Source organism: Squalius cephalus (assembly GCF_949319135.1).
Source record: "Squalius cephalus genome assembly, chromosome: 5".
NCBI lineage: Eukaryota > Metazoa > Chordata > Actinopteri > Cypriniformes > Leuciscidae > Squalius > Squalius cephalus.
In genome coordinates, this window is record NC_137126.1 from 23,347,772 (window position 1) to 23,375,274 (window position 27,503).

Below are 27,503 nucleotides of genomic sequence, written 5' to 3' on the forward strand. Positions count from 1 at the left end.
AATGAGTCTTGTAAGGACTCAGTAGAGGAAAAGGGAAAATGTGAATTCACATTTAATCAAACATTAAAGCAAACCTAAAAAGTACTCTCAAGAGACAGCGTGGTGTTTATTACTTTCTTTATTTCTATGTGCTCCCCATTACAAAAACAGCCTCAGTAGTGTACACTTCCATTACAACTAACAAAAGTACAAATTAAAACAAAAATAAATGACTGCAAGCAACTGAAAGTGTCTTTGTAAGCCAGAACAATTAATACCTAAATGGACATAGAATTGTGAGGATAAACATGATTTATCATTTTGTGTTGGTTGTCTGTCTGTGGCTTAGGGATTGTCAATTTAGCTTGAACTATATCACATTCTTTTGTGTTTCTGAAAGCTAGTCGATTTGATCAGAAACCAATTCTTTATTAGGAGAAAGTGAACAATATTTTTTTGTGATGCACACGTTCACCTCAGCTTTCATCGGTTGAATGAAGTTCAAAAACAACTGATACTATCTTTATGCAACTGCACCTATTGTCTATTCTAGAGGATCAAAATCCACAATAAGTTTGCTTTTTAAAAAAATTTTTTTTATTAAAGCTACGAATTAACTGTAAAAACAGTTTCGTGTAGGATTGGGGAATTTTTGGGTGAAGGACAATGAATCACTGTAAATGACAGTTTTGTTTAGGATTTTCTCTACATTATTTCTATTCTAAAATGGCTGTGAAACAGCTTTCCCTTATTATAACATCTCAAAAACTGAGCATGTGTCTTATATCTAAAATGCCAGTTAAAACAACAACAAAAAAGGCTATTCATATGTCTACTTTTGTTACTGCATTTACTTTAGTGAGCAACTCTTACAACTCAATGTTAGCTTGTGTTTTTTTCTGAAGTAACAGATAATGAGTAACACTTAAGACATGATATTGAACTTTGAATCTCAATAAATACTCTAAAGTTCTCAATGGTATATACAATAGCTTTACAGTGGCACACAGGTGAAAGTGTGTGTATGGTTATGAACAGCTGAACTCCACTGATAGATTAACTGGTCTCCTTGGTATTGCAGTCAGATGCATTGTGGTTGAGATTTAACCCTCGATTATAAAAAATAAATAGCTTTCCTCTCCCTCAGACAAGAGATACCGTGTGCAGTATAAGATCTCCAGAAAGTCCAGCTTTACTTCTTCAAAATCCCACCTGAAACATCCAATTCATTTCACAACATATATGATGGGTCTCCTATATCAGCTGCTTGATGACGTTCACACTCAGTTTTGTCATTGGCTAAAAAAATTTCTGACTGAAAAGGTGAATACATACTAAGACACAATAGGAGAAATCTAAGAGGCATGTGTCAAAGAGAAGCCTCAACATCATGGGTAAACATTTTAGCGGAAAATCAATTCTTTAGGAGGAAAACAAAGTTTTTATTTGATGAGAATTTCATTTGATCGATGACTTGCTGAGAGGCTGATTCATGAGTGACAGAAATGCTTTTGGAACCAAAAGTTGATATTTTATGGCAATTTTAATGCTTTTTCACTGATGTTTTTCCTTTGGCTCACACCGTTTTGGAATACATATTCTTCAGTGCTTAAATCATGACTGAAAGCACATTTCCTAAAATATTATTTAAGTGTTCTTAACATTAAAAGCACCGATAATGGTCTTAAAAATCCTCAGCTTGTTTTTTTTTGTTTTTTTTTAAATAATACTGACATTTTCCATATACAGTATTTACAGGAATGTTCATAAATATTATTTGGTCAAACAGGTTTGGAGCCGTTCAAAGTAAAACTGTATAGATTGTGAAGTTTGATGCAACTACAAGCATTTCCTCACGAGTACCACCGGAGTCTCTTCACGTATGCGAACCAAACCTCCATAGACCAGGCTGCTGAGAGGATCATCATAAAAAAGTCTTTGGCACATTCCCCTTCACAACAGTGTGTGATTGACAAGTGTGTTCTAAAAACAAATACTGCTGGTGAGGGAATTGAGAACATTGAAAGTGAACCAGCACTTTACTCTCTCTTGCTTTCAAATATCTTAAGGATGATCTGAAGGGAATGATGAATGTTAAAGATCTATATCTACAACAAACAAATAAAAGAGAGAGAGAGAGAGAGCGAGTCCAGAGGGAAAAAAAGAGACAAACTAGCCTTCATCTCTCCACCTCGGATGATGCTGTTGGCCACTGAGTCTCTTGGAAACTTTCCAGCAGCCATGGTGCATCTTTAGCGGCGTTCTCGTTCCACGAGCTATGGATCGTCATTGCAGGCAGATTTCTCGCGCCAGGTTTGAGGCGCTTTTGAGTCTTGCTGTTCTCGGTATTGGGTTTGCGAGGCGGGGGAGTGGCGGACTTCTTGGCAAATTGGCCTTGTGACGAGGATCCCCGCTGATGCTGCTGAGGGCCTTTCAGTGTTCCATTAATGGCTGAGGTTGAAAGCATCTCCAGAAATTGAGAGGCTGAACCGAAGCGAAGTTCCTCTTCTGTCTCAGCAGCTTCGTGCAGAAGAGGAGAAAAAGTGCCACTTCGCTTACTGCAGGATTCACAGCAGAGCTTCTTGTAACCTGGTATCGAGCAATAACGAGCCAGAACCTCCATCTGACAGAATATAGACTTGTCTCCTCCGCATGGCTCATCTGTCAGAGAAGCAGAATGCTTTTATTCGGTGCAGTTTTTCACAGAAGATTTTCACATTTCAGCTTTTTTAAATATTCAGGGCCATTATATCATCAATATTACCCAATACAGCAGGAACAATCTCTTTACATACAGTACAGTAAAATGCGCTGCCCATGCAGAATTAGGCTATGTCAGTATTTCACCCAATTCATAGCTTTGACCCAAAAGTTTACCAAAAAAGGAAAATGTTGTCATGATTTACTGACCCTCAAGCCATTCCAAGCCAGTAGCCTTCTGCCTTTTGTGTTTCACATCAGTATGACAAATCAGTATGACTTTCTGCCTTTTGTTTTGTGTTCGCATTCAGTTTTTTTTTCAACCAGTATCCTGGTCATTCTTTTTGTCAAGTCTGATGTTGCACATCCCAGTTTCCGTGTCCAAAAATGAATATACAATCCCAGTATGCTGTATTGCTACTGAAAAATCATGATCCTAACCTTTACCTCCACCAAAATCTCAGTTGGCCAAACAATGATTCATCTTTTCTGAATCGTTAAAATATTGGTGTCTGGGATACCATGAGCCTAGAGACTAGTGTACATTAAGTATTTTTTAAAATTATGATATGAATGAATAGTGCTCATAAACAGCTGCTGAGATTGTATTCTCACTTGAAACAGAGTTGACCCAGAAACAGTATCAAACTGTTTCAAACATATCAAAACTTAACAAGCGGATACTGAGGTTGTCATGTTCTAAAAATGAAAAAGTGAATAATAAAAATATACAAAAAAGTGAATACCACTTGTTCACTTATTTCATAAAATCTTCTTAAACCAAACAATAGTTAAGTGTATGATTTTCAGACTGAAATTAAAATGTTATTCACTTATAATCTTAAAAATCACTTAGATCTTCGTGAGTGAATTAATCCTTTGAGTTGGATCTTTTCAATAAATCAGTTGAGTCATTTCACAAAATGTTGCACGAATCGAACAGTGTGTTCAAATCACAAAATGGTGCTTTTGCATCCTTTTTGAAACTTAAAAAGTCCCCATTTGTTGCATTGTATTAAACTGTCATCAGATGTGTTCCAAAGAAGAAATAAATTCATACAGGTTTGTTACGGCATGAGGGTGATTAACTCTTTTAAAAGTGAAATATGTTCATTTTGGCTGATTTTGAGGTTTTCACAAAAATGAGTTCATTAAGCCTTAAGCTTCCTAAATCATTAGCTCACGCTAATGTAAACAAAATGATCTTACTCGACAACAGACAGATCCGAAGCGTGCGCACAAAGATGCCTCTCAGGCAGCACATGATCCCGATATACAGAATTACAGTATTTCAAAATATCTGTCTTGGCGAGTATTCACACAAACATTATCTGTTATGTTTTAAATTAACGTTTGGCTAACTGTTGGGGAAAAACATCTGATTTTAGATCCGTGCATTACAGTAGGTCTTAATATATAGGCTGTCTGTCTCATTAATGTTAATCAAACAAATTGTGGTATCATGGAAAAGTTGAATATATAGTTGTCCTATAGATAAGGGTTTTAACCCTGGTCTGTGCCAAATTTGGTGGTATTGTGGGATTTTAATGCATGGTTGCTAGGTGATTGTTATCTTTTCACAAAATTGACTTTTTGACTATCAAATTTAAATAAGTTTAGCTCTGTAATTTTGGTCTCATTACAACAAATCATACATCATTTTAAAGGTTTTTTTTAATGATAATGTAGAGAGAATGTGAAAATAACAATACATCTTTTTTTGCTCATTGTGACTCTTTTTGCTGGGTCACTTATGCATATTGTAAAGTAACGCACGCGATCATCGACATTAAACAGCATATAAATCAATACTGCCTAATGTTACCAAATAAAATGTCGACCCAGGACGAGCTATAGGACTGTGCAAGCCCTGGAGTTGTTTATGGACGTGATCTAATCCAATTTTGATCATCGTTTTGAATACGATCTGGATGTAGTCTTTGGCAAAAATGCGTTTTTGCTCAAAAAACTTTTTTTTATGAAACTTAACCACATTCAAGTGTTTATAAAAAAAGTAAAAAAATTAATTATGCTAGAATTTTTGTTGTTGTTGTGGTTGTTGTTTAAAAGTAGAGGCTCTGTTCTTTCTTTTGATAAATTTCATGTCCCGATATTCATACAACAAAATATTCTGGAGGCCATGAAACTTTTGTGAAAATGATCAAAAATGCTGGTACTGGCTGGCAAAAAAAAAAAAAAAAAAAAGAAGCTGACGGGGAAAGAGTTAAATGATGACAGAATGTCATTTTTTTGGGTGAACTATCCATTTGGTCTTGATAATTAATGATGTAACTGTTGATTATGTAATTCTGAAGCTAATATCAAACTCAGAGGTCTGCCAGTGATGTGGCCTGGCAAGTCATATGCATTTTAATTGACGCTTATGTGTGGGTGACTCGGATTTGTGTCATTTTCTGATCCCCTCAGCTTTACTGTATTGTTCCTTCCTCCTCTCACTGTCCTATTCAATACAAAAGTAAAAGCACACAAAAAATGGTCCTCAGTAAAAAGGCCATGAGGTCTTTTGATTAATAAAAGTCATAAAAGAGCCATTCCAGTTTCTGAAGTTGGATTATGGACAATTTGTCATTGTAATTAGGTAAACCACCAACTGGCTGTTTCACAGATGAAAAGAAAATGCCTCCAGCTCCCTAAGGAGTCCCGCTTTATATGAAGCTGAAAAGGTAAGCAGTGTGCCGCAAGTGTCAGGTGTAATGGGTAGGTGTTTTATTAACCTTCCACTGAGATGGATGTCATCCAGGTGCGGCTTAAGCCATTAAACAGGAATTACGAGGAGCATCATGCAAGTAGATACATAAAGAAAGTGCTATTCACAGTAATGTGTGCTGAAATTTATTTTGGATTTTTAACTCGTATCCCTGTAATCAATCTAACAAATAATGCTGACCAGCTGAGTGTAACTCATAAAAGATTGGAGGAAACATACTGAGAGCAGTTCTCTTGAACAATGTCAAGCTTCTATGTTTTTTAAGAAACTGTGATTTTCTGTGCTGTAGGCAGTGCACATCACAACAGCCAAACATGTTGCATAAAACACAAATATAAATGTACAATTTCAAACTCATGGGGTGCGAAAAAGCAAAAGACTGGGTATTGGGAACGTTGCCAAAACCTCATGTTCAGTTTAAGCTTGTAGGCATTGCGTGGCCTAATTAAAAGCTTTCTCACATGTAAAATGCTTGTCTAAATAAAAGCTCTCAACAGACAAGTGAGATGGGGTAAACACGCTTCACCAGAGAGCAGTTGAGAAGTTCATAGACCACAAAAGCATTCTGGGAAATGCACTGTGGTTAAGGGCACCATGAATAATGTCATCAATGCAGATGAATTTGTTCATTGTGCAATATTTTCTATTCTCTTTCAATATGCTTTCTTTTGTTAAAAGAACAACATGAACAGTTCAGCCATTCAAGACCCCATAAAATTGACCCCATAAATCGCAAATTTTCATCCCTGTGCTAAAGCGTTTCCTGTTGAAACCGATTTCCTGCTTTGGGTTGCAGAATTTGTAATGATGTGTCTGTGTCATCTTACCATGACAGGATCCTGGCCTGCAGGGTCTGTGTGACTCAGGCTTCTCACCGGTGCATTGATCTCCAATGCGACATGTGACCAGGCGTCGCGCCACACCCTCCCCACAGGACACTGAGCACTGAGAGATAAGGAGGATGATGGTTACCACAGAAAAATACACATGGTCTCAAACATCTAACACTGTCCTAAACAAGCACAATGCAATTTTATCTGTCCACATAGGACTTTTCACACTTGAAATAGTTAATCCTGGGTCGTTTTAAAGCCTGGGAAAAAGAAATCCTTTGTTATCTTTATGTTTCACATTGCTCATAATTTACCTGGGGTTAACAGTTAATACTTAGCATTCATAAAATGACGTTTCACACTATAGATTCCTAAACCCTGGGTAAAAGTCCTTATTTACATATTCACTGAGTCAGTGTTACTGTTTGGATGACTGTGAATACAATGTTTACGTAAAGGCTCTAGCATTGAGCTTCCTCATGTAATATATTGCAGACTGTACTATCAAGTTTATGTACTTTTCGGACTTTATAGGTGAAAATCTAATGATTTCTTCTTTACTCCAATTGTTGCATTTTCTATCAGTGTGGCGTGGTTTTGCGAAGTCTGTAGCGGGAGAGAGAGGAGGGGGCTTCTGTCAGGATCACTATCGTCAAATACGATTGACAATTAGCATACAGTTTGGATTGGCGGTATGGTTCTGTTCTGGGCAAGAACTCCCTGTGCATCCAAGCAGCCTAGCGTGGATAAGAGCAGGGAGAGCAGCGATAACCCCCCTTAGGGTAAACAGAACAGAACCAACATGGATGTATTGCAGATATCATTAATTTAAAAAATTAGTCTCATTCAAGGGGGAATCAGAATGCCAAATCCTGACTGGATGAGAGGAGGAGCAGGAGATGGAGGAGGGACATTAGCTCCTGAGAAACGCGATAGCTGCTGATAATAATGGAGCTTATTTATGAATACAGTGATAGGTGTCATATTCCTATAGGTAGACATGGATCAGCTGAGATTCAGCTGATGCAAGCTTGACTAATGTGACCAGCCAGAACTGACGCTATGTTTGATTTAAATACAGCATACAGCGTTTCTGGCCAAAACACCTGAAAATGAGGCAGGCAATTGGCTGTCGGTTGCTAAGCATCTAGCCGTAGCACCACATTGTTTCACACTGTACAAGTTTAGCAAAAGTGATGCCAAACCTGCTTCTAAGTTACAAGTGTAAAATGTTACCTTACTCGGGCAGTTTTTAGAACGCCAAAGTTAAGCGTAGCGTGAAAAAAATCCAATTGAATGACAACAGAAAATATTTGCAGTTACAGCTGGTTAGGACCAAAAAAAAAAAAAAGGGGGATTGCCTTTATCGCACAGCATAAAGTCATAAAGTCATAATTCCTCCTTATGTCCTGTTTGGTCAGCCTATTCAATGACTTATCAACAATATTCATTGACAGCGCTTGGTGTTAATCCTTTTGCTTGGGGTCAAAATCAATACCACATAGGCTGGTTCACTAGATGATTACACCTATTGACAGTGTTCTAGCTCAAGCTTGAAGCTCTATGGTTGACTTTTTAAATCATTATTGACGTAAAATTCTTTGGAAATGTCAGGCCTCATTCCTTGGATGTGGTAAACACTTTCTTCAAATGAGACTAATTTCACACTGATTTCAAGCCCAATTACACTGAAGAATGCTTGCATTTACTTAGTATTTCTTTTATACATTTACATAGTATTTCTTTCTGCTGAGCATTGCAAAATATAATTGAGCATTTTGGGGAAGTAAGAAGATTGGTTCCTTTCAAAAACCTTGACAACTAGTGCTTTTGTATTGATAGACTCAAAACATCATGTGACCTAAGAAAAATTTACCTCTGACCAGGCCCCGGTCCTCCATTGGGCTGGGCAGGGTATTCTGTTGCATGCCCTCCTGATCTCAGGCTTTTCCCCACTGCAGTATTTGCTGTGGATGGAGCGGTTAGTGCCTTCGTGAAGGAACTGGACACAGCGCACAGTGCGGATTTGGTATCCCAAGTTCCCACAGGTTTTAGTACAATGTTCCCACTCCTCTGTGATCCATCTGTCAGAAGACAAATGAAATATGGTTCAATCCACTTGTTGTGACATATCGAATACTGTTTCCAGATCCAGGCCTCCCATTTTCTCAACAGCTGTTTGTGAGCACTGTTCATTCATAGCACACCTTTAAGCTAAGCTTTTAAAAACTCACAGTGTGCATTACAGTGTCTAGGCTCACGGCGTCCTGGACACCAATATTTTAACAATTCAGAAAAGATGAATAACTGTGTGACCAATTTAGATTTTGATATGGAGATAAAGGTTAGGATCATGATTTTTTTTAGTTGCACTATAGCACACCACAAGCATATTTTAGCACTGTTTGTTGTTTGCTTTTGGGATCTGATAGATTGTTTGGACCCAGAAATGGCGATATGTGATGCCAAACTAAACATGCGGATAAATGGACATAGTTGAGATATGAGATATGGTCTGGACATAGACATCCATGTGCATGTGTCCACAGACCAACAACTGAACAATTATAAAATATTACAGAAGAAACATATCCTGTATAAACAGCCCCTTGGTCTACCTCGGACAGATTGACAAACTTGATTGCAAGATGTATTGTTTATGTATTTATAGGTTTATGTTCAATGTTATGGCTTTTTTGACTTTAGAAATTTTTATTACGTCTATTTGATGGTTTCATCTGTCATGATCATGCATGTAATGTCTTCACAGTATGTAGGGCTTTGATATATTAATTCCAATTAATTCATCAGCAAATCATTATCACAAATTAATAATAATAATAATAATAAAAAACCTAGTACCTGTGAGGGCACAAAACGCAGTCTTTAATCATAATTCTAAGGGGAAACTCAGGACAATTCAAACATGTCAAAGCATAAACAGTACCGGACAAAGAACTAAGGGCTTAAATACACAGGGAGAGTTAATTAACCAGAACAGAAACATGTGCAGGATTAATCAGAAAATCATGACGAAGGAATACAGGAAAAACTGGAGCAATGAAACCGAAACCAAAGCCCTATGAAACTAAACAGACATTGACATAACCCTGACATTACCTTCACAGTGATTAATTGAATCTTTATACTTCAGGAATTCAAATGATACTTTCAGGCCAACTCAAAACTATTATATGTATTGGTGAATTGGTGGCAATAATTTGTATGAATTTGTATGATCTAAGTGGTACATTTTCATACAATACATTTATATAGCATAGTTTTCAGATGAATGCCATTATAAAAATGTATATGAAATCGCCACCTCGTAAAATAATATAATAACGTTTACTCATGAGAGGTTGGAAAAAATATATAAAGACAATTGCTAAGTACATTAAAATGTTAATCATTCTGATTGAAAAAAATTATCCTTATCTGCCTATTATCATTCACAAGTCTGTCCCATTATTTCAGGACGATAAAACTGCACAACACATTTCCTCCTCAAACAGCAGGAGCTTCCATCCATTATTCCTTGTCCCAAGACAGACCAGCTGCTAACAAATCTGTGTCAGATAAAATGATTCATGTGGACTATTTAGCAATCAGAATGTGATCAGAGAATGAAAATATCTGGTCTGATTGACTAAAGTTGGACACATCTGAAGCTTCTTCATAAACCTCAAGACCAATCATGCAGCCATTGGAAATATATCCAGGGCATTGATAATTGATAATAACATTGATAATAATCATAAATGTTTCTTAAGCATCAAATCATCATATTAGAATGATTTCTGAAGGATCATGTGACACTGAAGACTGGAGTAATGATGCTGAAAATTCAGCTTTGATCACAGGAATAAATTACACTTTACTGTATATTCACATAGAGAACAGCTGCTTTAAATTGGAATAATATTTCACATTATTACTGTTTTTGTTTGTATTTTTAATCAAATAAATGCAGCCTTGGTGAGCAGAAGATACTTATTTTTAAATTTTACATTAAAAATCTTACTGACTCCAAACTTTTGAACGGTAGTGTATACACACACACACACACACACACACACACACACACACACACACACACACACATATATATATATATATATATAGTAGTAGTATATAGTATATATATATATATATATATATATATTTAGTATATAGTAGTAGATATATATATACAGTGAGGAAAATAAGTATTTGAACACCCTGCTATTTTGCAAGTTCTCCCACTTGGAAATCATGGAGGGGTCTGAAATTGTCATCGTAGGTGCATGTCCACTGTGAGAGACATAATCTAAAAAATAAAATCCAGAAATCACAATATATGATTTTTTAACTATTTATTTGTATGATACAGCTGCAAATAAGTATTTGAACACCTGTCTATCAGCTAGAATTCTGACCCTCAAAGACCTGTTAGTCTGCCTTTAAAATGTCCACCTCCACTCCATTTATTATCCTAAATTAGATGCACCTGTTTGAGGTTGTTAGCTGCATAAAGACACCTGTCTACCCCATACAATCAGTAAGAATCCAACTACTAACATGGCCAAAACCAAAGAGCTGTCCAAAGACACTAGAGACAAAATTGTACACCTCCACAAGGCTGGAAAGGGCTATGGGGAAATTGCCAAGCAGCTTGGTGAAAAAAGGTCCACTGTTGGAGCAATCATTAGAAAATGGAAGAAGCTAAACATGACTGTCAATCTCCCTCGGACTGGGGCTCCATGCAAGATCTCACCTCGTGGGGTCTCAATGATCCTAAGAAAGGTGAGAAATCAACCCAGAACTACACAGGAGGAGCTGGTCAATGACCTGAAAAGAGCTGGGACCACTGTTTCCAAGGTTACTGTTGGTAATACACTAAGACGTCATGGTTTGAAATCATGCATGGCACGGAAGGTTCCCCTGCTTAAACCAGCACATGTCAAGGTCCGTCTTAAGTTTGCCAATGACCATTTGGAAGATCCAGAGGAGTCATGGGAGAAAGTCATGTGGTCAGATGAGACCAAAATATAACTTTTTGGTCATAATTCCACTAAACGTGTTTGGAGGAAGAAGAATGATGAGTACCATCCCAAGAACACCATCCCTACTGTGAAGCATGGGGGTGGTAGCATCATGCTTTGGGGGTGTTTTTCTGCACATGGGACAGGGCGACTGCACTGTATTAAGGAGAGGATGACCGGGGCCATGTATTGCGAGATTTTGGGGAACAACCTCCTTCCCTCAGTTAGAGCATTGAAATGGGTCGAGGCTGGGTCTTCCAACATGACAATGACCCGAAGCACACAGCCAGGATAACCAAGGAGTGGCTCTGTAAGAAGCATATCAAGGTTCTGGCGTGGCCTAGCCAGTCTCCAGACCTAAACCCAATAGAGAATCTTTGGAGGGAGCTCAAACTCCGTGTTTCTCAGCGACAGCCCAGAAACCTGACTGATCTAGAGAAGATCTGTGTGGAGGAGTGGGCCAAAATCCCTCAAGCAGTGTGTGCAAACCTGGTGAAAAACTACAGGAAATGTTTGACCTCTGTAATTGCAAACAAAGGCTACTGTACCAAATATTAACATTGATTTTCTCAGGTGTTCAAATACTTATTTGCAGCTGTATCATACAAATAAATAGTTAAAAAATCATACATTGTGATTTCTGGATTTTTTTTTTTAGATTATGTCTCTCACAGTGGACATGCACCTACGATGACAATTTCAGACCCCTCCATGATTTCTAAGTGGGAGAACTTGCAAAATAGCAGGGTGTTCAAATACTTATTTTCCTCACTGTATATATATATATATTTTTTTTTTTTTTTTTAAGGAAGTCAATGGTCATTATTTAAAAGATGTAATTAGAAGCTAAAATATGTGAGACATACAAAAATGTATCACAGTTTCCACAAAAATATTAGACAGCAAAACAAGGTTTTCAACATTTACAACTAAGAACCATTATTAATAACTGAGCACCAATAATAAGTGATTATAACTGAGAACAAAAGCAGCCTTTTACAATGATTTCTGAAGTATCATGTGAGATTGAAGCCTGGAGGAGTAGCTTTAGAATCATAGCATCGTAGAAATAATTTACATTTTAAATTATATTAAAACAGAAAAGAGTTATTTTATATTGTAATAATATTTGACAATATTACTGTTTTTACTGTATTTCTGATCAAATAAATACAGCCTTGGTGAGCATAAGTTCATTCAAAAACATAAAAACAATCTTAATGTTTCCAAACTTTTGACCAATACTGTATATTCCCCAACATGCATGTTTATTAAATATTTCAGTAAATTTAATTAATGCTTTTAGCAATATGAGATGGTTATTCTTAAGGCCCGTTCACACCAAGCACGATAACTATAAAGATAACGATAACTATATGCGTCCACACCAACGACCGATAACGGTCTTTTTATTCTAAGCACGCGCGCGCCCGGATGATCCAGATCCATTTTAAATGCGCGAGACCTTTAAATTAGAGTGGATTCTGATTGGCTGTCAGTGTTTTATCGTTCGACAGCTGGAAAAAAATCGTTCTGAAAGTGATCCCAACGATATCATTCCTCATATCTTTATCGTTATAGTTGTGGTGTGAACTCTGTTATTCTTTAACATGGAGAACGATTTTTAGAATTATATCTTTATCGTTATCTTTATAGTTATCGTCCTTGGTGTGAACGGGCCTTTAGTTGCCTTTCACACATTTTACACCAAAAAAGCGTAGTAGTGCCTACAGAGACAGCTTCAAGAATGAGGAAGATGAAAAATTAGGAAAAAACTAAATTAGGGCAAGCGAACGCAAAGGGAATGGGGAAAAAAGGAAATGCAGGAAGAACTGTAGGCGCAATCTCATCCTCCGCAGATGTGAAGGGAGGAGGAGCCCTGGAGACTGATGGGCACACAGAGGAAATATCAGAATCGAAATAGGAAGGCGTCACAGCCGCTGAATCTCCAGCAACAGATCATCTTGTGGAAAAAGAAATGATTCTGCAGCAGCTCCAGTATAGTTTAACATTCACACATTAACATTTCAACTTTTGTTATGTTAAATTTTTTTACCCAAAACATCATCTGTAGTGCACATTTAAGGAAACCATTTATGCTAACTGCATTCAATTTCGAAAGTATTAAGATATATAAATGAATCATCATGCCTCGATCTGCGAAAGGTTTTCTTTCTTGTGCCACATTAGGAGGATAATCTTTGAGAAAGTCTAATGCTGAATTACAATTATGTGGCTTTCCTCTCAGCAGGAAGTGTACGATGTGACGTGGGAGATTGAACAATTATCACACGTTAGGGGCTAATTTATGCTATATTAAATAGCATAAATAATTTATGCATAGGAGCTATATTAAATAATTATTGTAGGGGCTATATTAAATAATTTATGCATAACCTAATTAATGTACTATTTGCGAGTCATGCATTCACCATTTTGTATATATATATATCAAACAGTAAAACATTTATCTACAGTTCATCTGTACACCTTGAAAAAGTTGTTTTATTTTGTTCTATCCAAACACTGGGTTGAGCCTGTTGGGTCTTTTTTTTCCAATGTTGGGTAGTGGGTTAGTGGCTGGGTTAATCTCAAAAGAGAATGTGAAGCTGACATCATGCTTTGTTGAGTTATGGGTAGCTGTCTTGTGAAAGGAGTAATTCACTTTAAAATGAAAATTACCCCATGATTTACTGACCCTCAAGCCATTTTATGTGTATATGACTTTCTTCTTTCAGACGAATACAATCGGAGTTATATTAGTAAACACGTTGACGCTTCCGAGCTTTATAATGGCAGTGCATTGAAACCATCAGTTTGAAGCTGACATTGTTTTCATGGTAACCAGATGCATTGTGAACGGAATTCTGCAATACTGCAGTGAAAACATCAAATTATCATGTAACGCAATAAAATATCTCATCTTCCCTATAAACGATGCCATGATGAATGTAAATATTTAATCTAAAGGCCAAAACAGAAGGGGCAGGTATTTATTTCAGTATTCAATCACAGGCTCTGACCTTTTCAGTAGATAGCACAGTTGTGTTTCTTCAGTGAAATAAAGGTCTGTATACATTTCATTTAATCTATAATGCCTTTACTGTGCTATTTTACCCAAAACAACATACAGGGATGAGATGCCAGTCAGCTAAACGTGTCAGTCAGCATTGGTTGTTTCACAAACTTCTAACTTAAGATCTAGGTACACATGAATAAAAACTGTTTTTAGAACTGTATTCATCCAAAATAAAGGACGTATCATGTAAACACAACACATGGGTCGTGTAGTGTATTTTACAAGATTAAAGTTAATCTGGGAATATTAACCTATGTATAGGTAAAAAAATGAACTAGTATTCCTGTAAAAACAAACTGGCATAAATCAACCCATTAAGCTGAAATAAAATGAACTCAACATGTTTTAGAGTGTAATTCAATTGTAAGACTGAGGTAAAAATATAATTTTCATTTACGGACTAAGTCTCATAAAAAAAAAGTGAAATTAATTAAACAGCTTGGTCTTTTGTGAAAAGACTTTCAAGGTTATGAACAGCAGAAACTGCAGAGCACAAAGAACATCTGCTGCCATGGCTCCTTTCTAATGGGCATTTATATATTCTCATGACTGGTATTTCATTCAAGTACTATGGCTGATAAAAGCAGAAAGACTGCTTGAGAAAACACTAACAACTCGAGAGATTTCAGAGGTTTTTCTTTAAGAACAATTCAAACCTCGAAGATTTCCTCAAAAAATGCCAATACTAGGTGAAGAGAAAGTGGGATTGCGATGCTCAGAAATGCCTTCCAATTCTAAGGTAAACATGCTGCATGTAGACCCTACACTATGTATTTAAATGAAAAAGATGTTTTTTTTTGTGCGGATATGATGTACACTCAGTAGCATGTGTAGGTTGATTCAGCAGAATACAGAAGGGTCTTAATAATTATTATATGCGCATTCCTTATGTTAATCATAAAAGTAGGTCATGGACACGCTCGATAAAAACAAAACAAAAGCTGCTGCAGATTTATCTGTGATTTATTTCTTAATTTTGTGGAAGAAATATTTTTATCTCAGTTGAAAATTAGTCAAGGCTACACATTCAGTAAAAACTACAGGCTGAGAGGCAGTCTATTTCCAGAAATGAAACATGCATGCACAATTCCACTCTGCAATTTCTTCTTAGCCTCTGACAAGAGAAATAAATGAAGCAAGACATCCCTATGATATAACGCAATCAAAACCCATCTCTGAGCTCTCCGAGCTAGATTGGTGAAGCATGAGTGCATATACATTACTTAGTGTAGTTTAGATTGAGTTAAATGCCATGACAATCACATATTGTACCATGGCACGCTCATGACATTCTAGCTTTCAGTTGAGGTAAAAGGACTACAGTTATTGTGCGTAGGCTTAAAAAAATCGAAATTGAACTTACTGTGGTTGAGTGCAGTCTTGTAAGTTACACATTCTGCGAATAGGTTTGGGTTTCTTGTTGATGTCACAGTAGCCTCTGTGCACCATTTTGCTGTCACCTTTTTTACGACACCCATATTTGGTGTATTGGAATCCTGAAGAGTGAATAAAATGAAAGAACGGAAAGAAACATGACGTGTAATGTCTTCAATAACTTTTGAAAAATCTGGCCTGGCAGAACAAAATCTCTCATACACCTCAATAGACTTAACCACGATGCTGTTTATTGGGAGTCACAATTATTCGTTAATTAAAAATGAATAAACAAATTATTAATAGTATTTTTAATGAATTATATATAAATTCATAGGTTATGTCAAAATTATGATGTTGTATGACACTGATTTTAATTATTGGATACAGTCGAGAAGGTCAAGACTTCTGATGTGGGACAGGCCAAACATTTTAAGGGTGATCTCATATATCAGACATTTGATGTGATTAAAACTAGCTACTTTTTTAATTATAAGGTTAATTGTATGTTTGATAATAGTTTAACATATCAAATGTTGCTGACAACAAAACAACCATAGGATTTGTGTCTCTAATGCTTACCAAAAAAAAATCTAAATCAAAAAAGAAACTAAACACAAAGTGTATATTACTAAATGTGAAACTGGCTGTTGAAAGAGGCAGAGTAGCACCAGGAAAAGTATTTGAGTAACCTAAATAAGCTGAAAGATCATACTAATGGAACGTTACCTCCAGCACAAGGTCTTGAACACTGGGACCAGCTTTTAAGCGCCCATTCGTATGTGTCCTCCTGAATGACATTATTGTTGTTGAGAGGCACAGAATCTTCATGGATGATGTATTTATACATCAGTGTGGACCTCGTCTCATTGTCTTTAGGTATAATCTAATGGAGATGGAAAAACAATAGGATAAAAGTTTCAGAAATCGCAAAGTGATATTTACAAGCATTTGATTATGTACGCAGGGATATAGCATGTGTTCATGCATATGTAAGAGTATGCAGATTAATGTGTTGGCCTACTCGAGGATCTGTTTAATTACATTTAAAAACTAAACGAGCATGACCAGCTTAACTCCACACGCTTGTGGAGTCATTTCAAGGACGACTCATTTTGCATTAGTTTTCTGTTGTAACAGCAATTTCATACATACTTCATGAATTCATATTCTGATAGTGATTCTTATTTTCTTAATATGCCTGCAACCTGATTTAAAAATCAGTGTGCAAGTCAGAGATTAGCATTCAGCATGTGCAATTTTAAACTTATTCGAAGTAATTTTTGCATTTTGTGATGGTGAGAAAAAGGTGGTGAACTCATTAAAATGATATCCCTTCCTGTATTCATTTTGCCAAAATTTGAGGTAGTAGAAACTAAGAATGGGTTGTGATTGAAAACATTAAACAGTGTTTTTTTGTATTGAATAAATTCCAATTTGTCATTGCAAATTGGAATACTAACTGTACAGCATTCGTATGAATCACGCATTGATCAGAAACAAGTCTCTATGTGTAAATGTCACAATGTCATTACTAAAATTAATTATTCTGGCCTGTATAAATCCACAGACAATTTCCAAATGGAGAACATTCTTCTTTCTTCATTCTTTCTTCATTCATTCTTCTTGTTCTTCTCTATGCACGCAAAGCTAAAAACACATCTAAAATTCTGTATGCAACTTTTAACTTTTTGGCTGATGTTCATGAATTCACCTGGCAGAGAACAGTTAATACAGATGTAAATGGAAGGATATCAAATAAAGGAATCACAGTATTTAAATAATTTGTAGCAGAACCACAAACTTCATTTGAACAATGACATTTGGTGGTAGAAATCAGTTGTTGTTGTTTTTTTGCAACCTGAGGACCCAGATGACTTATGGTCATTAAATATCTGATGTATTATGGACTTTAGTAATACATTTTACATGAAAATGTCAACGTGTCTATCCATGAGCTTGTGCTTTACAGAAAGTAGGTCATGCCACAAAAAATATCCTATTCAAGTGGGATTTTAAATCTGAAGTAAAAGAACTGTTGTGCTTTGACAAGTCAAAGCCTTCAACTTAATCTGGCTGAAGTGTTGTGGCATGTGTTAATGTGAGACTGCTAAATTATAAGTTTGGCCAGAAATAAGACAGTAAAGTGTTCTGTGTTGCTATACATCTTACCATCCAAATATTAGTGGCCCCTTTTTAACATTAAATCTTCAAAATGTCCAAGTTATGCTCTCAGCATCCATCACATTCAGAACAGTGAATTTAGACATCTACAAAAGATGCCATGATTAAGTTTGATTTATCATGATTAAGAAAACTCTTTTTTTTCCCCTGACCACTCCTCATGGCAAATACAAAATTTAATTTAAAAGTTTAATAACTCAATAGTTTCTCTTAGACATAAATGTGATTGAATGGAGAGCTTCTGCATAAATCATCTGGCCTATGCTATTCACATCATTGTTCTATGGTACTTTATTGCTCTATATTCTTAGTGTATGGCATCAATTGTCTATTATTTTTACTAATTTTGTCGATTTATTTTTGCCCTTTAGAGTTTATATTTATTATTTCTATTTAGGGATTTAGTAGATGCCTTTATCCAAATCAATGCCAACATTGCATTTAAGGTATACATTTTATGCGAACCCATGACTTTGATGTTACTAGTAGGGGCGTCGAAATTAATCGTTTCTATGATGCATCGCGATGCAGACGAGGACAATTCGGTATCGGTTCAGTAATAGACCATAACCGAGTCTACTCGGCGAAACACGAGTGAGAGTAATTAAAAAATGCTCCAACTATTTTAAAAGCCTACATTTAAAAGGCACATTTCAGCTTTTATGAACAACCCGGTAAGCACGACCTGGAGAAGACACACGCTGTGTGTAAATCATATCACGCACAAATAAAATATGCAGAGGGTAATACTACTAACTTGAGAAACCACGTCAGCCTTTTTCACCCCGAGCTGTTAACGCCTGGAAGAGCTACTGTCTCATGTCGTGGATGATTGGCAGCTATCACTTGTGTGTTCTAAATGCTCCTGTTGTCTTCTGTGCCCAGACTTGAGTTTTGTTTGATGTTCGATACATTCAAGAAGAGTGTTTACTTTGAGCAGGTAAAATTAAAGGTTCAGTTCATATACAGTGGTAGTCAGAATTAATGGCACCCCTGGTAAATATGATTAAAAAAAATGCATTCTGCATTGTTTATCTTTTTGATCTTTCATTAAAAAAAATCATTTTCATGAAATGAAATAGATCTTTTGATCTTTCATTGAAGTAAAAGAATTGAAAGTGGGGAGGAAATCACATTATGAAAGGCCACAATTATTGTCAGCCCTAGAATTTTTTACGAGTAAAATATCTCTGAAGTATATTCCCATTAATATTTACCTTTATTTAGCCAGGGTGACTAGGAACATGAAATTGTCAAGCTATGACTTATTGTTTCACAGGAGTTTAAATATGACGAATACACAAAGGCCAAATTTATTTAATCATCCATCACAATGAGTAAAACCACAGAATATAGTTCTGATGTGCATCAAAAGATTGTTGAGCATCACAAAATAGAAAGTGGCTGTAAGAAAATAGCTAAAGAATTGAAAATCCCTATTTTGACCATCAGGGCAATAATTAAGAAGTTTCAATCAACTAAAGATGTTACAAATCTGCCAGGAAGAGGACGTGTGTCTATATTGTCTTAATGCACAGTGAGGAGGAAAGTTTGAGTGGCCAAAGACTCTCCAAGGATCACAGATGGAGAATTGCAGAGATTACTTGAGTCTTGGGGGTCAGAAAGCCTAAAAAAATGATCAAACAAACCCCACATCCCCACATGTTGTTTGGGAGGGTTTCAAGAAAAATCCTCCTCGCTCCTCCAAAAATAAACTCCAGCATATTCAGTTGTCAGACATGACTGGAACTTCAAAAGGGACCGGATTCTATGGTCAGATGAAACAAAAAAAGGGCTTTTTGGCAGCAAACCCACCAGATGTGTTTGGTGCAAACAGGGATAAAAAGTACCCCATGTCTACGGTTAAATATACTGATGGATCTTATATGCTGTGGGTCTATTTTTTTGCTGGAGGTCCTGGACATCTTGTTCAGATATATGGTATTATGGATTCTTACCCTGGTAATCCAGAGTTCTCGCAAGAGCACAAATTGAATTTGCTCAGCGAGTTACTCTGGTGTCGAGCAAATGAGCTCATTAAATATGCCCCTCGATCTGAGCTGCACCAATCACATCGGGTCATCTGATATAGGCGGGCCAGAGGCGAGCTAAACAGATGACGACAGCGATGTGACGTCGAAGTCACAGTAGTAAACATTGCAAGATGGCTATGGATGAATACCAGTTGTTTGAAAAGGCTTTGGCCGCTACAATGAACGAGTTAGACTTGGCTTTTTATCTAAAAGAGGAACAGAAGACGGCGCTCGAATCGTTCCTTTGCAAGAAGGACGTTTTTGCTGTTTTGCCGACCGGATACGGTAAGAGTCTAATCTACCAGTTAGCTCCGCTGGTAGCGTATGGGGTTTATTGTTGTGATTGGTTATAGTGTTATCCTATTGCGTGCAGTGAGATTTTCAAATGCATGCTTGGTGCTGCCCCTCGATTTTCATTAGTCGACACCAGACTATTAATCTTTCAGATTTAGGTCTAGATTTCCAGGCTAATGGATTCTAGCAAATACCAACAGATAAAAAATCAAAACCTGCCTCTGCTAGAAATCTTATAATGGGCCGTGGTTGGATCTTCCATCAGGACAACGGTCCAAAAGAAACATCAAAATCAGCACAAAAATGGGTAACTGAGCACAAAATGAAGCTTCTGTCATGACCGTCCCAGTCCCCTAAACTGAACACTATAGAAAATGAGTGGGGTGAACTGAACAGAAAAAGCACCAACATGAACTTGTGAATCTGAAGGATCTGGAGAGATTCTGTATGGAGGAATTGTCTCTGATCTCTTGTCAGTTATTCTCCAAACTTATCAGGCATTATAGAAGAAAACTCAGATCTGTTATCTTGGCAAAAGGAGGTTGTATTTAATAACAGGGAGCCAATAATTATGGCCAGCATCAGCGTCAAATTCTTCGAATTTTTTGAATGAAAGATCAAAAGGATAAACAATGCAGATTTATTTTTTACAGCCATTTTTGATCATATTTACCAGGGGTGCCATTAATTCTGACCACCACTGTATCTGACTGCTTGTATTTATTGACTAATAAATATTGACTAATATTTGACTAAATTGTATACATGTGAAATAAAATTGAAAATTGAGGATGCAGTGCATCGTGATATCGAATTGAATTAAATCGATGACATGATAATCGTAATCGAACCGAACCGTGAGACCAGTGTAGGTTCTGTAATGGAAATTTTTGATTTTCATTGATTGCAGTATGAATCTCCATTTGCAGTAAGACTTTGAAATAATATCATAGCTGACTTGTGTTTCTGAACTAATGTGAACACTGTAAGACAAAGGGGGAGACAACTGAAAAGGGAACCTCTGACCCCTAGGGCTCAGAGGTGGTCCCATTTGGGACTTCTGAGTTTGTAAGAATAAACTCGGCACAATTAGATCACTAGAAAACCTGTCCTTCTATAGATAAGAGCCGGCCTGTAAGAGACCTTGGAAAATATATAAAGGCTCTGTTTTTCTCTCCCTCGTTGTCACACTTGTTCCACAGACTGTACTTGTGACTTCTGTGTGGCAACTGGGCCTTCTTGCAAGAATAAAATACTTTTTAATGATCATTTGATTTCAGAGTGTCTCTTACGCAGTGATGATTGTTTAATGAGAATTTTTGCCACAACAATTGGTGTCAGAAGTGGGACTCCTTGGATGTGCCCTTCGGACCCGAGAGCGGACGGTGAATTGGCCTCCTGGACTCAGAGTCACAGCCCTACCCCGAACAGTTTTGAGGGACGAGGGGCTGTTCCGCCGGAGTCCGGAGGAAGCAACCACTGGAATTAAGAAAACGAATCCGAGTGGCAACAGAAAATCTCTGGTAAGAGACAGCTAAATTTATTTTCTTTTGGGGATTTTAAAAATGTATGGGTGAACCATAATGGCTGTATTTGGAAATTGAAACTAGAGCTGTGGTACGAGGAAGGGGAGGCTTTTAAGAAGGGCATGGAAATTGAGACCTCAGAGTAGGTCAAGAGATTGTCCGGACCGAAGCTGAGTACTCGTTATTAGGAAATTAATTCAAGGAGCTGAAATAATTGATCACTGGAACGAAGTTTTTAAGAAGGGCAGGAAATAAAGACCTCGCAGGTCAAGAGATTTCCAGGCCGAAACTGAGTAACATCCAGAGAAAGATATTGGCCCTCATTTATCAAAAGTGCGTACACCAAATTTCCAGCGTACACCTGGCGTACACCCAAAACCACGGTGACTTTGAGATTTATCAATATGGACGTTGGCGTACGGCACGCTCAAATCCTACGCCAGCTCAGGAGGTGGTGTACGCACGTTTTGAGTGCGGGAATGCGCAGAAAAACAATTCCTAACACCACAAAACGCACTGACAAACTAAAAGATATGATATATTATGACCCACTGTAAAAAAAACAACAACATAGTAATTATAAACTTCAGTGTTTATTTTTGTGCAACATGGACTTCAATGTTTAATTTTTTGTGATTTTACCAAAGCATTTGATTTGTAGGCATATGTATTCCTTAAGTTGCGAGCCTGTGCGCTTTACCTGACGTTTCAAGCCTTGTTTATACTTTCGCCTGGCTCCGCAGCGCGAGTCTCCGCAGACTGCGCGCGCACCTCCCCAAACGGAGGCGTTTATACTCGACGCGCTCGCCGTTGTACTATTCTTTGAAACGATGGTTAGGCCAGGGTTAGGCCCGGCAGATGTGCACGGACTGGGTTTAGTAATGAAAGGCTTTCAATGACCAAAAAAATAATTCAGACTGACAAAATAATAAAAATGACATTCTTCTTCTTTTAAATAATAATAATAATACAAATAATAATAACGACATTCTTCTTCTAAATAACAATAAGCGTCATTAACAATAAAAATCTAGAAATCAATTTTGTTTCTTTCCACTTCCCTGGTTTCGCTTTCTCTTTCTCAAAGAAGTTTCTCTTCTTTGCCGTCTTCCGTGTGTCCATGGCGTAAAATGAGGGCGTGGGGGGAGCGGAGACTTGAATATATAGGGGCGTGTTATTCTAATGACGATCGTTTTCAGCCGCGGCATTTATCAAGGGCAGGTATTGCGTACACCTGGATTTCAGAGGTACGCACAGCTTCATAAATCAGGCGATGAGAGGAGTGTAAGCATAATCTTACGCCAATATATACGCCCGTTTCTACGCAAGAATGATAAATGAGGGCCATTGAGAGTAAGCGGAAATTAATTTCAACCCCTCTGATTTTGGGTGAAAAGTCAGTTTACGCATGCTGAAATTTGAAAAGCCACAGACAATAGTGATAGAAAAAGACAGCCATTATGTAACAGTAAATATTGTACACCGGTTTCTGTTCAAATGAGAAACCATTATGGGCAAAATGCATGCAAGTCAAACTAAGTGATATAAAGATGAGGAATGAACAAAGGTTTTATTAAGTAGAATGGGGAACAATTATATATTTTAGTGGTAAAATAATGATGTCTAGAGAATTTTCATAACAAGAGTTGAAGGAGCAAGCAGCTATAATGGCTGTCTGTGCACTTTAGGGATTGAGATATGAGTTATACAATATTTAGTTTTTTGTGAAACAGCAGAGATACGTGGGACGAGAAAATAATGATAACGTTAAGTTGAATCTGCAGATTAACCATTTGATAGAGGAATACTGTTTCAACCCAGTTTTAATGAAATTGATGGCATATAGTACACATTTTATACTTTATGAAGAGTCCTGAAACAAACAGTGAGACAGAAGAGAGCAAACAGCAGTGCTCTAAAGCTCACTTCAAAGAAATGTGGAGAAATTATTAAGTAAATGGTAGTCAGGGTTTTGATTGTGTTTGGAAATTTAAACAACTTGACTGGCTAAACAAAGAAAGAAACTGAAAATTGCTCATTTTTAGCCTTGTATTGCTTCCGATGATTACAAAAAAGCAAGTAAATGTAATTATGGGTTGGGGATCATTTCCTTGGTCAAATGTGATTCAAGTTAAACAGAAACAGTGTGAAAACCCCTTAGAATATGTTGAGTGATTTTCTGTGCAGTTTATGAAAATGAATGTGCTGCCAATGATAATGATGAAGATTATGATTCGGCTATTGTGATTGAATCCGCCACTGGTGGACTGTAAAAAAAATACAGAGAACTGCTTATCAGTGGCTCTGTTTACATTCCTGATCGGGACACACTGCTTCAAGGGTGTGCAGTAAGTTGGAGCCGTTTGAAAGCTCAATGATCAAACTATAGGCAAAGAGAGTGTTTTAATTGTGGTCAGCAGGGCCATTTAGCCCGTAATTGTAATCGCTCCACTGGTGAGTTACGCATATAACCCTTAGCTGCCCCGCCATAAAGGGTGGTGAGGGAGTAGGAGCCAACGGGACAGTTTCTGGCAGTAAAAGGTGCCGTCCACGCTCCATTTTTTTTTTTTTTTTTTTTTTTTAAAGGCTTAGCTTTAATATATCCAGTACGGAGCTCAGGGAGCGAAGGGTCTAGGAGCAGCTCCTTATTATGAGAAATAGACCTCTTTTCTAGGTCAACCTGCAAAAGTGTTTGCATGGAGGCCTCAGCAGGATGACTCTTGAAAAAGAGGAGGCCTGTCACATGTTTGAGGACAGCTGGGCTCAAATATCACAGAGCTCAGGGAGCGACGGGCCTAAGAACCACTCTCAGAGAGAGACAGAGAGAGAGAGAGAGAGAGAGAGAGAGAGAGAGAGAGAGAGAGGGGCCACTTCTCTAATTCTACCTGAAAAGCTGTTTGTATGGAGGCCTCAGCAGGATGACTCTTTTTAAGGAAAATAAGGCCTGCCATATTCACACCAGAGGGTTCTAGTGTTATGTAAAACACAGCTAAGCTCAGATATGCACAACACAGAGCAATGAAGTGAAGGGCCTAAAAACAACTCTCTGATATAAAGAGAGAGGGGCCAATTCCTGATGCAAAGATAACTCTATTTGCATGGAACTTTGGAGGATGGAGGCCTCATCATGACAACTCACAGATGAGAGGGAGCCTACCACACCCATATCTCTCTTTTTTTTTTTTTATGTGGCCACAGGCGATGCACTCGGCATAACGACCCTAAATTAAGTTGAGTACTGAAGTCTATATCTGGGGCACCCTGGTCATTTGAGGGAGGCTTTACACTGGAAGCCGGTCACCTTAAAACGTCCTGCCTGCTGGAACTAAAGAGGCTCAAAACCCTGTGAAGGCCTGCTATGATTCAAACAGAGGTGACGTACTCTGCATAATGACCCTTTCAAACAAGTTGAGTTTAGGCTTACCCGCCGACTATCTGTGAAACGGAGCACTCTGTAAAAACACCCTTAACCCTTTCACACGTAAGTTTAAAATATTCTGGCTGACCCCCCAGCGTGAGTTTTTCAAGGCGACCATTATTTAGAACGTGTCACTTTATGGTTTCCATGGTGACACGTCATTGCTTGTCACGTGACACACTGCAGCCACAACAGCGCTGAATGAAGGATTATCTGCTTTTATGCAATTTTTCCTTTTTTATTCAAAATATTCACAAATTTGTTAGCTATGACATGAAATATCTGATATTCCGATTGTCAAATATATGCAAGTGGAAGTGTTTTGTTGTTTAAACACCTTTATAACGTTCGCTTTAGTTGAGCTGCATGCGCGATGGGCGCCGCCATGTTAGTTTGTGCCGCAGTTCAGAGAATCGGATCTGTTGGATTTACAACACGTGAATTCATCCACTTCTCCCGAAATACATGAAAGTAAGTGGCTGGTGAACTGGGTTAAGAATAGAGTAAACTTCAAAGTTACTTACACAGTGTGTATCTGATATGAATAAAACGTGTCTAATTATAATGGAAAGGATTTTTATTGCCTCTTCCATAGACATCAGTGTGTATTTTACAAACTCTAAATGTATTGTTTTTTTAGTACTTATGTGAATTTATATGTCTGAAACCTAAAATAAACATTATGTGGTTGAAAACACTGAAAAGTTATGATATATCACAGCTCTGAGCGTGCCTGTCTCTGACTCAGCGCCAGCCAACGCACGGAAGCACATTTGAATTTAGCAGTTGATCACGTGATGCACTGACCGTTCTAATCACACCGGTGTGATCGTACAATCCAGGGACCAGCCTAGACTGATCACACCGGTGTGATCGTACGTGCGAAAGGGTAAAAGCCTCGTGCCGAGCCTCTCCACACAATGCTGAACTCAGAGACCTAGGGAGCTACTAACACACAGCTGTTAGGAGTTTATACACTTACTAACAGCTGAGGCGCTTACTGTAAAGGAGGCCCGGTTCTTAGAGGGCCAACTACTCACAAAAGCGCAAATATTTGTATAAATATTCCTTAGGGGACTCCAGGGAGCAACATTTTCACAGAATAACTCTCTAACGAGAGGAGTAACATTAGCTCAACCTGAGCATGTTAAATGTTATGTAAGCATGTCGTTAAGCTCTATGTGCACTCCCACCAGAGTGACCCTGACCATAGATTTTTACTCTGCTCAAAGACACATAGCGCTGCCACAGGGCTATGGGGAGCGGAGGCCTCAGCAGAAAGACTCTAACAGAGGAGGAGGGCTGCCACACTCACACCAATGTGGTCTTGCACAATGATTTCACATGGAAGAAAATTTTAGATGTATATCCCGCTAGCCTAGAGAGTGAGGGGCTTAGAACAGCTCTCTGTTTTTAACCCTTTTAAACCGGCTGTATCATCGCTGACACATACCAGCAAGCTGTATTCATTTTACCGTAACTCTTCAACCGTTTGCACTATCTAAACCATTGACAGTAGACAGCATTGCCCCTGACAGTAGACAGCATGCACTTTTCGGCAATATATGCCTTTCCGTCAGCAAATGACAAGCAGCTTTCTGGCAGAGCGAGAAGGAAGGATTTGAACAGAGAGATACAAAGCATGGAAGGTTAGAGTGTTTTGGATTGCATAAAATAATAAAAGAGATTAACAAATATATGGCGAATGTATGGTAGACATCAGAAAAGGGGATTGGGATGATTTTTGATGAAACTTGGGAGGTGGATGGCCGTTACTCTTTCATGCATCTTAGCATGTGGTGTGTACATGTGTATGTGTGTGTGCCTACGTATGCATGCCTTTGTATATGTGTGCGTGTATGAAAAAAAGTGTCCTAAATGAAAACTGTGCAACCCAGTGTCACAAAAAAGACTTGTATATATGTATTATAGTTTTCAACTTTAAAGTATTAGTTTCTTTCGTTCGTGATTTTTCTGTTTTTTCTAAATAAGAATCAGTAAATGTATTCTTGTTTTTTTTTGTGTGTCTATTTAAATTCTATTTACACCACACACAGTAATGACCAATAACTGTAATTTGTTGAAAGCCTATTTTTTCTGAAAAAGATGACACCATGCACATGAAGATAGCACATTGTTTTAGAATTGTACAGTCAAAAAAAAACTACATATGTGGAAAAACAACTATTTTAGCTTCAGGTTCTAAAGGGTTAAGAGGGAGAGTGGCCTCTTCTCAACTCTACTTGCAAAAAGACAAAGCTGTTTGCATGAAACTCTAACAGACGGAGGCCTCAGCATGATGACTCTCGCATGAGAGGAAGCCTACAACAA

The 27,503-nt window shown here is 37.6% G+C and overlaps 1 protein-coding gene across 3 annotated transcripts in view; it reads right to left on the reverse strand.

The window, feature by feature from the left end:
• Positions 1 to 1,409: 1,409 nt before the first annotated feature.
• Positions 1,410 to 27,503, reverse strand: part of adamts3 (ADAM metallopeptidase with thrombospondin type 1 motif, 3) — a 164,971-nt gene continuing 138,877 nt past the window's right edge. For all 3 annotated transcript variants that reach the window (XM_079871578.1, XM_079871577.1, XM_079871576.1), the window contains 5 exons: positions 16,447 to 16,603; positions 15,707 to 15,839; positions 8,117 to 8,324; positions 6,235 to 6,352; positions 1,410 to 2,640 (listed from right to left, as the gene is read on the reverse strand). In XM_079871578.1, the coding sequence (XP_079727704.1) occupies positions 2,159 to 2,640; positions 6,235 to 6,352; positions 8,117 to 8,324; positions 15,707 to 15,839; positions 16,447 to 16,603 (1,098 nt within the window). In that variant the 3' untranslated portion in view covers positions 1,410 to 2,158. The remainder of the gene's footprint in view (positions 2,641 to 6,234; positions 6,353 to 8,116; positions 8,325 to 15,706; positions 15,840 to 16,446; positions 16,604 to 27,503) is intronic.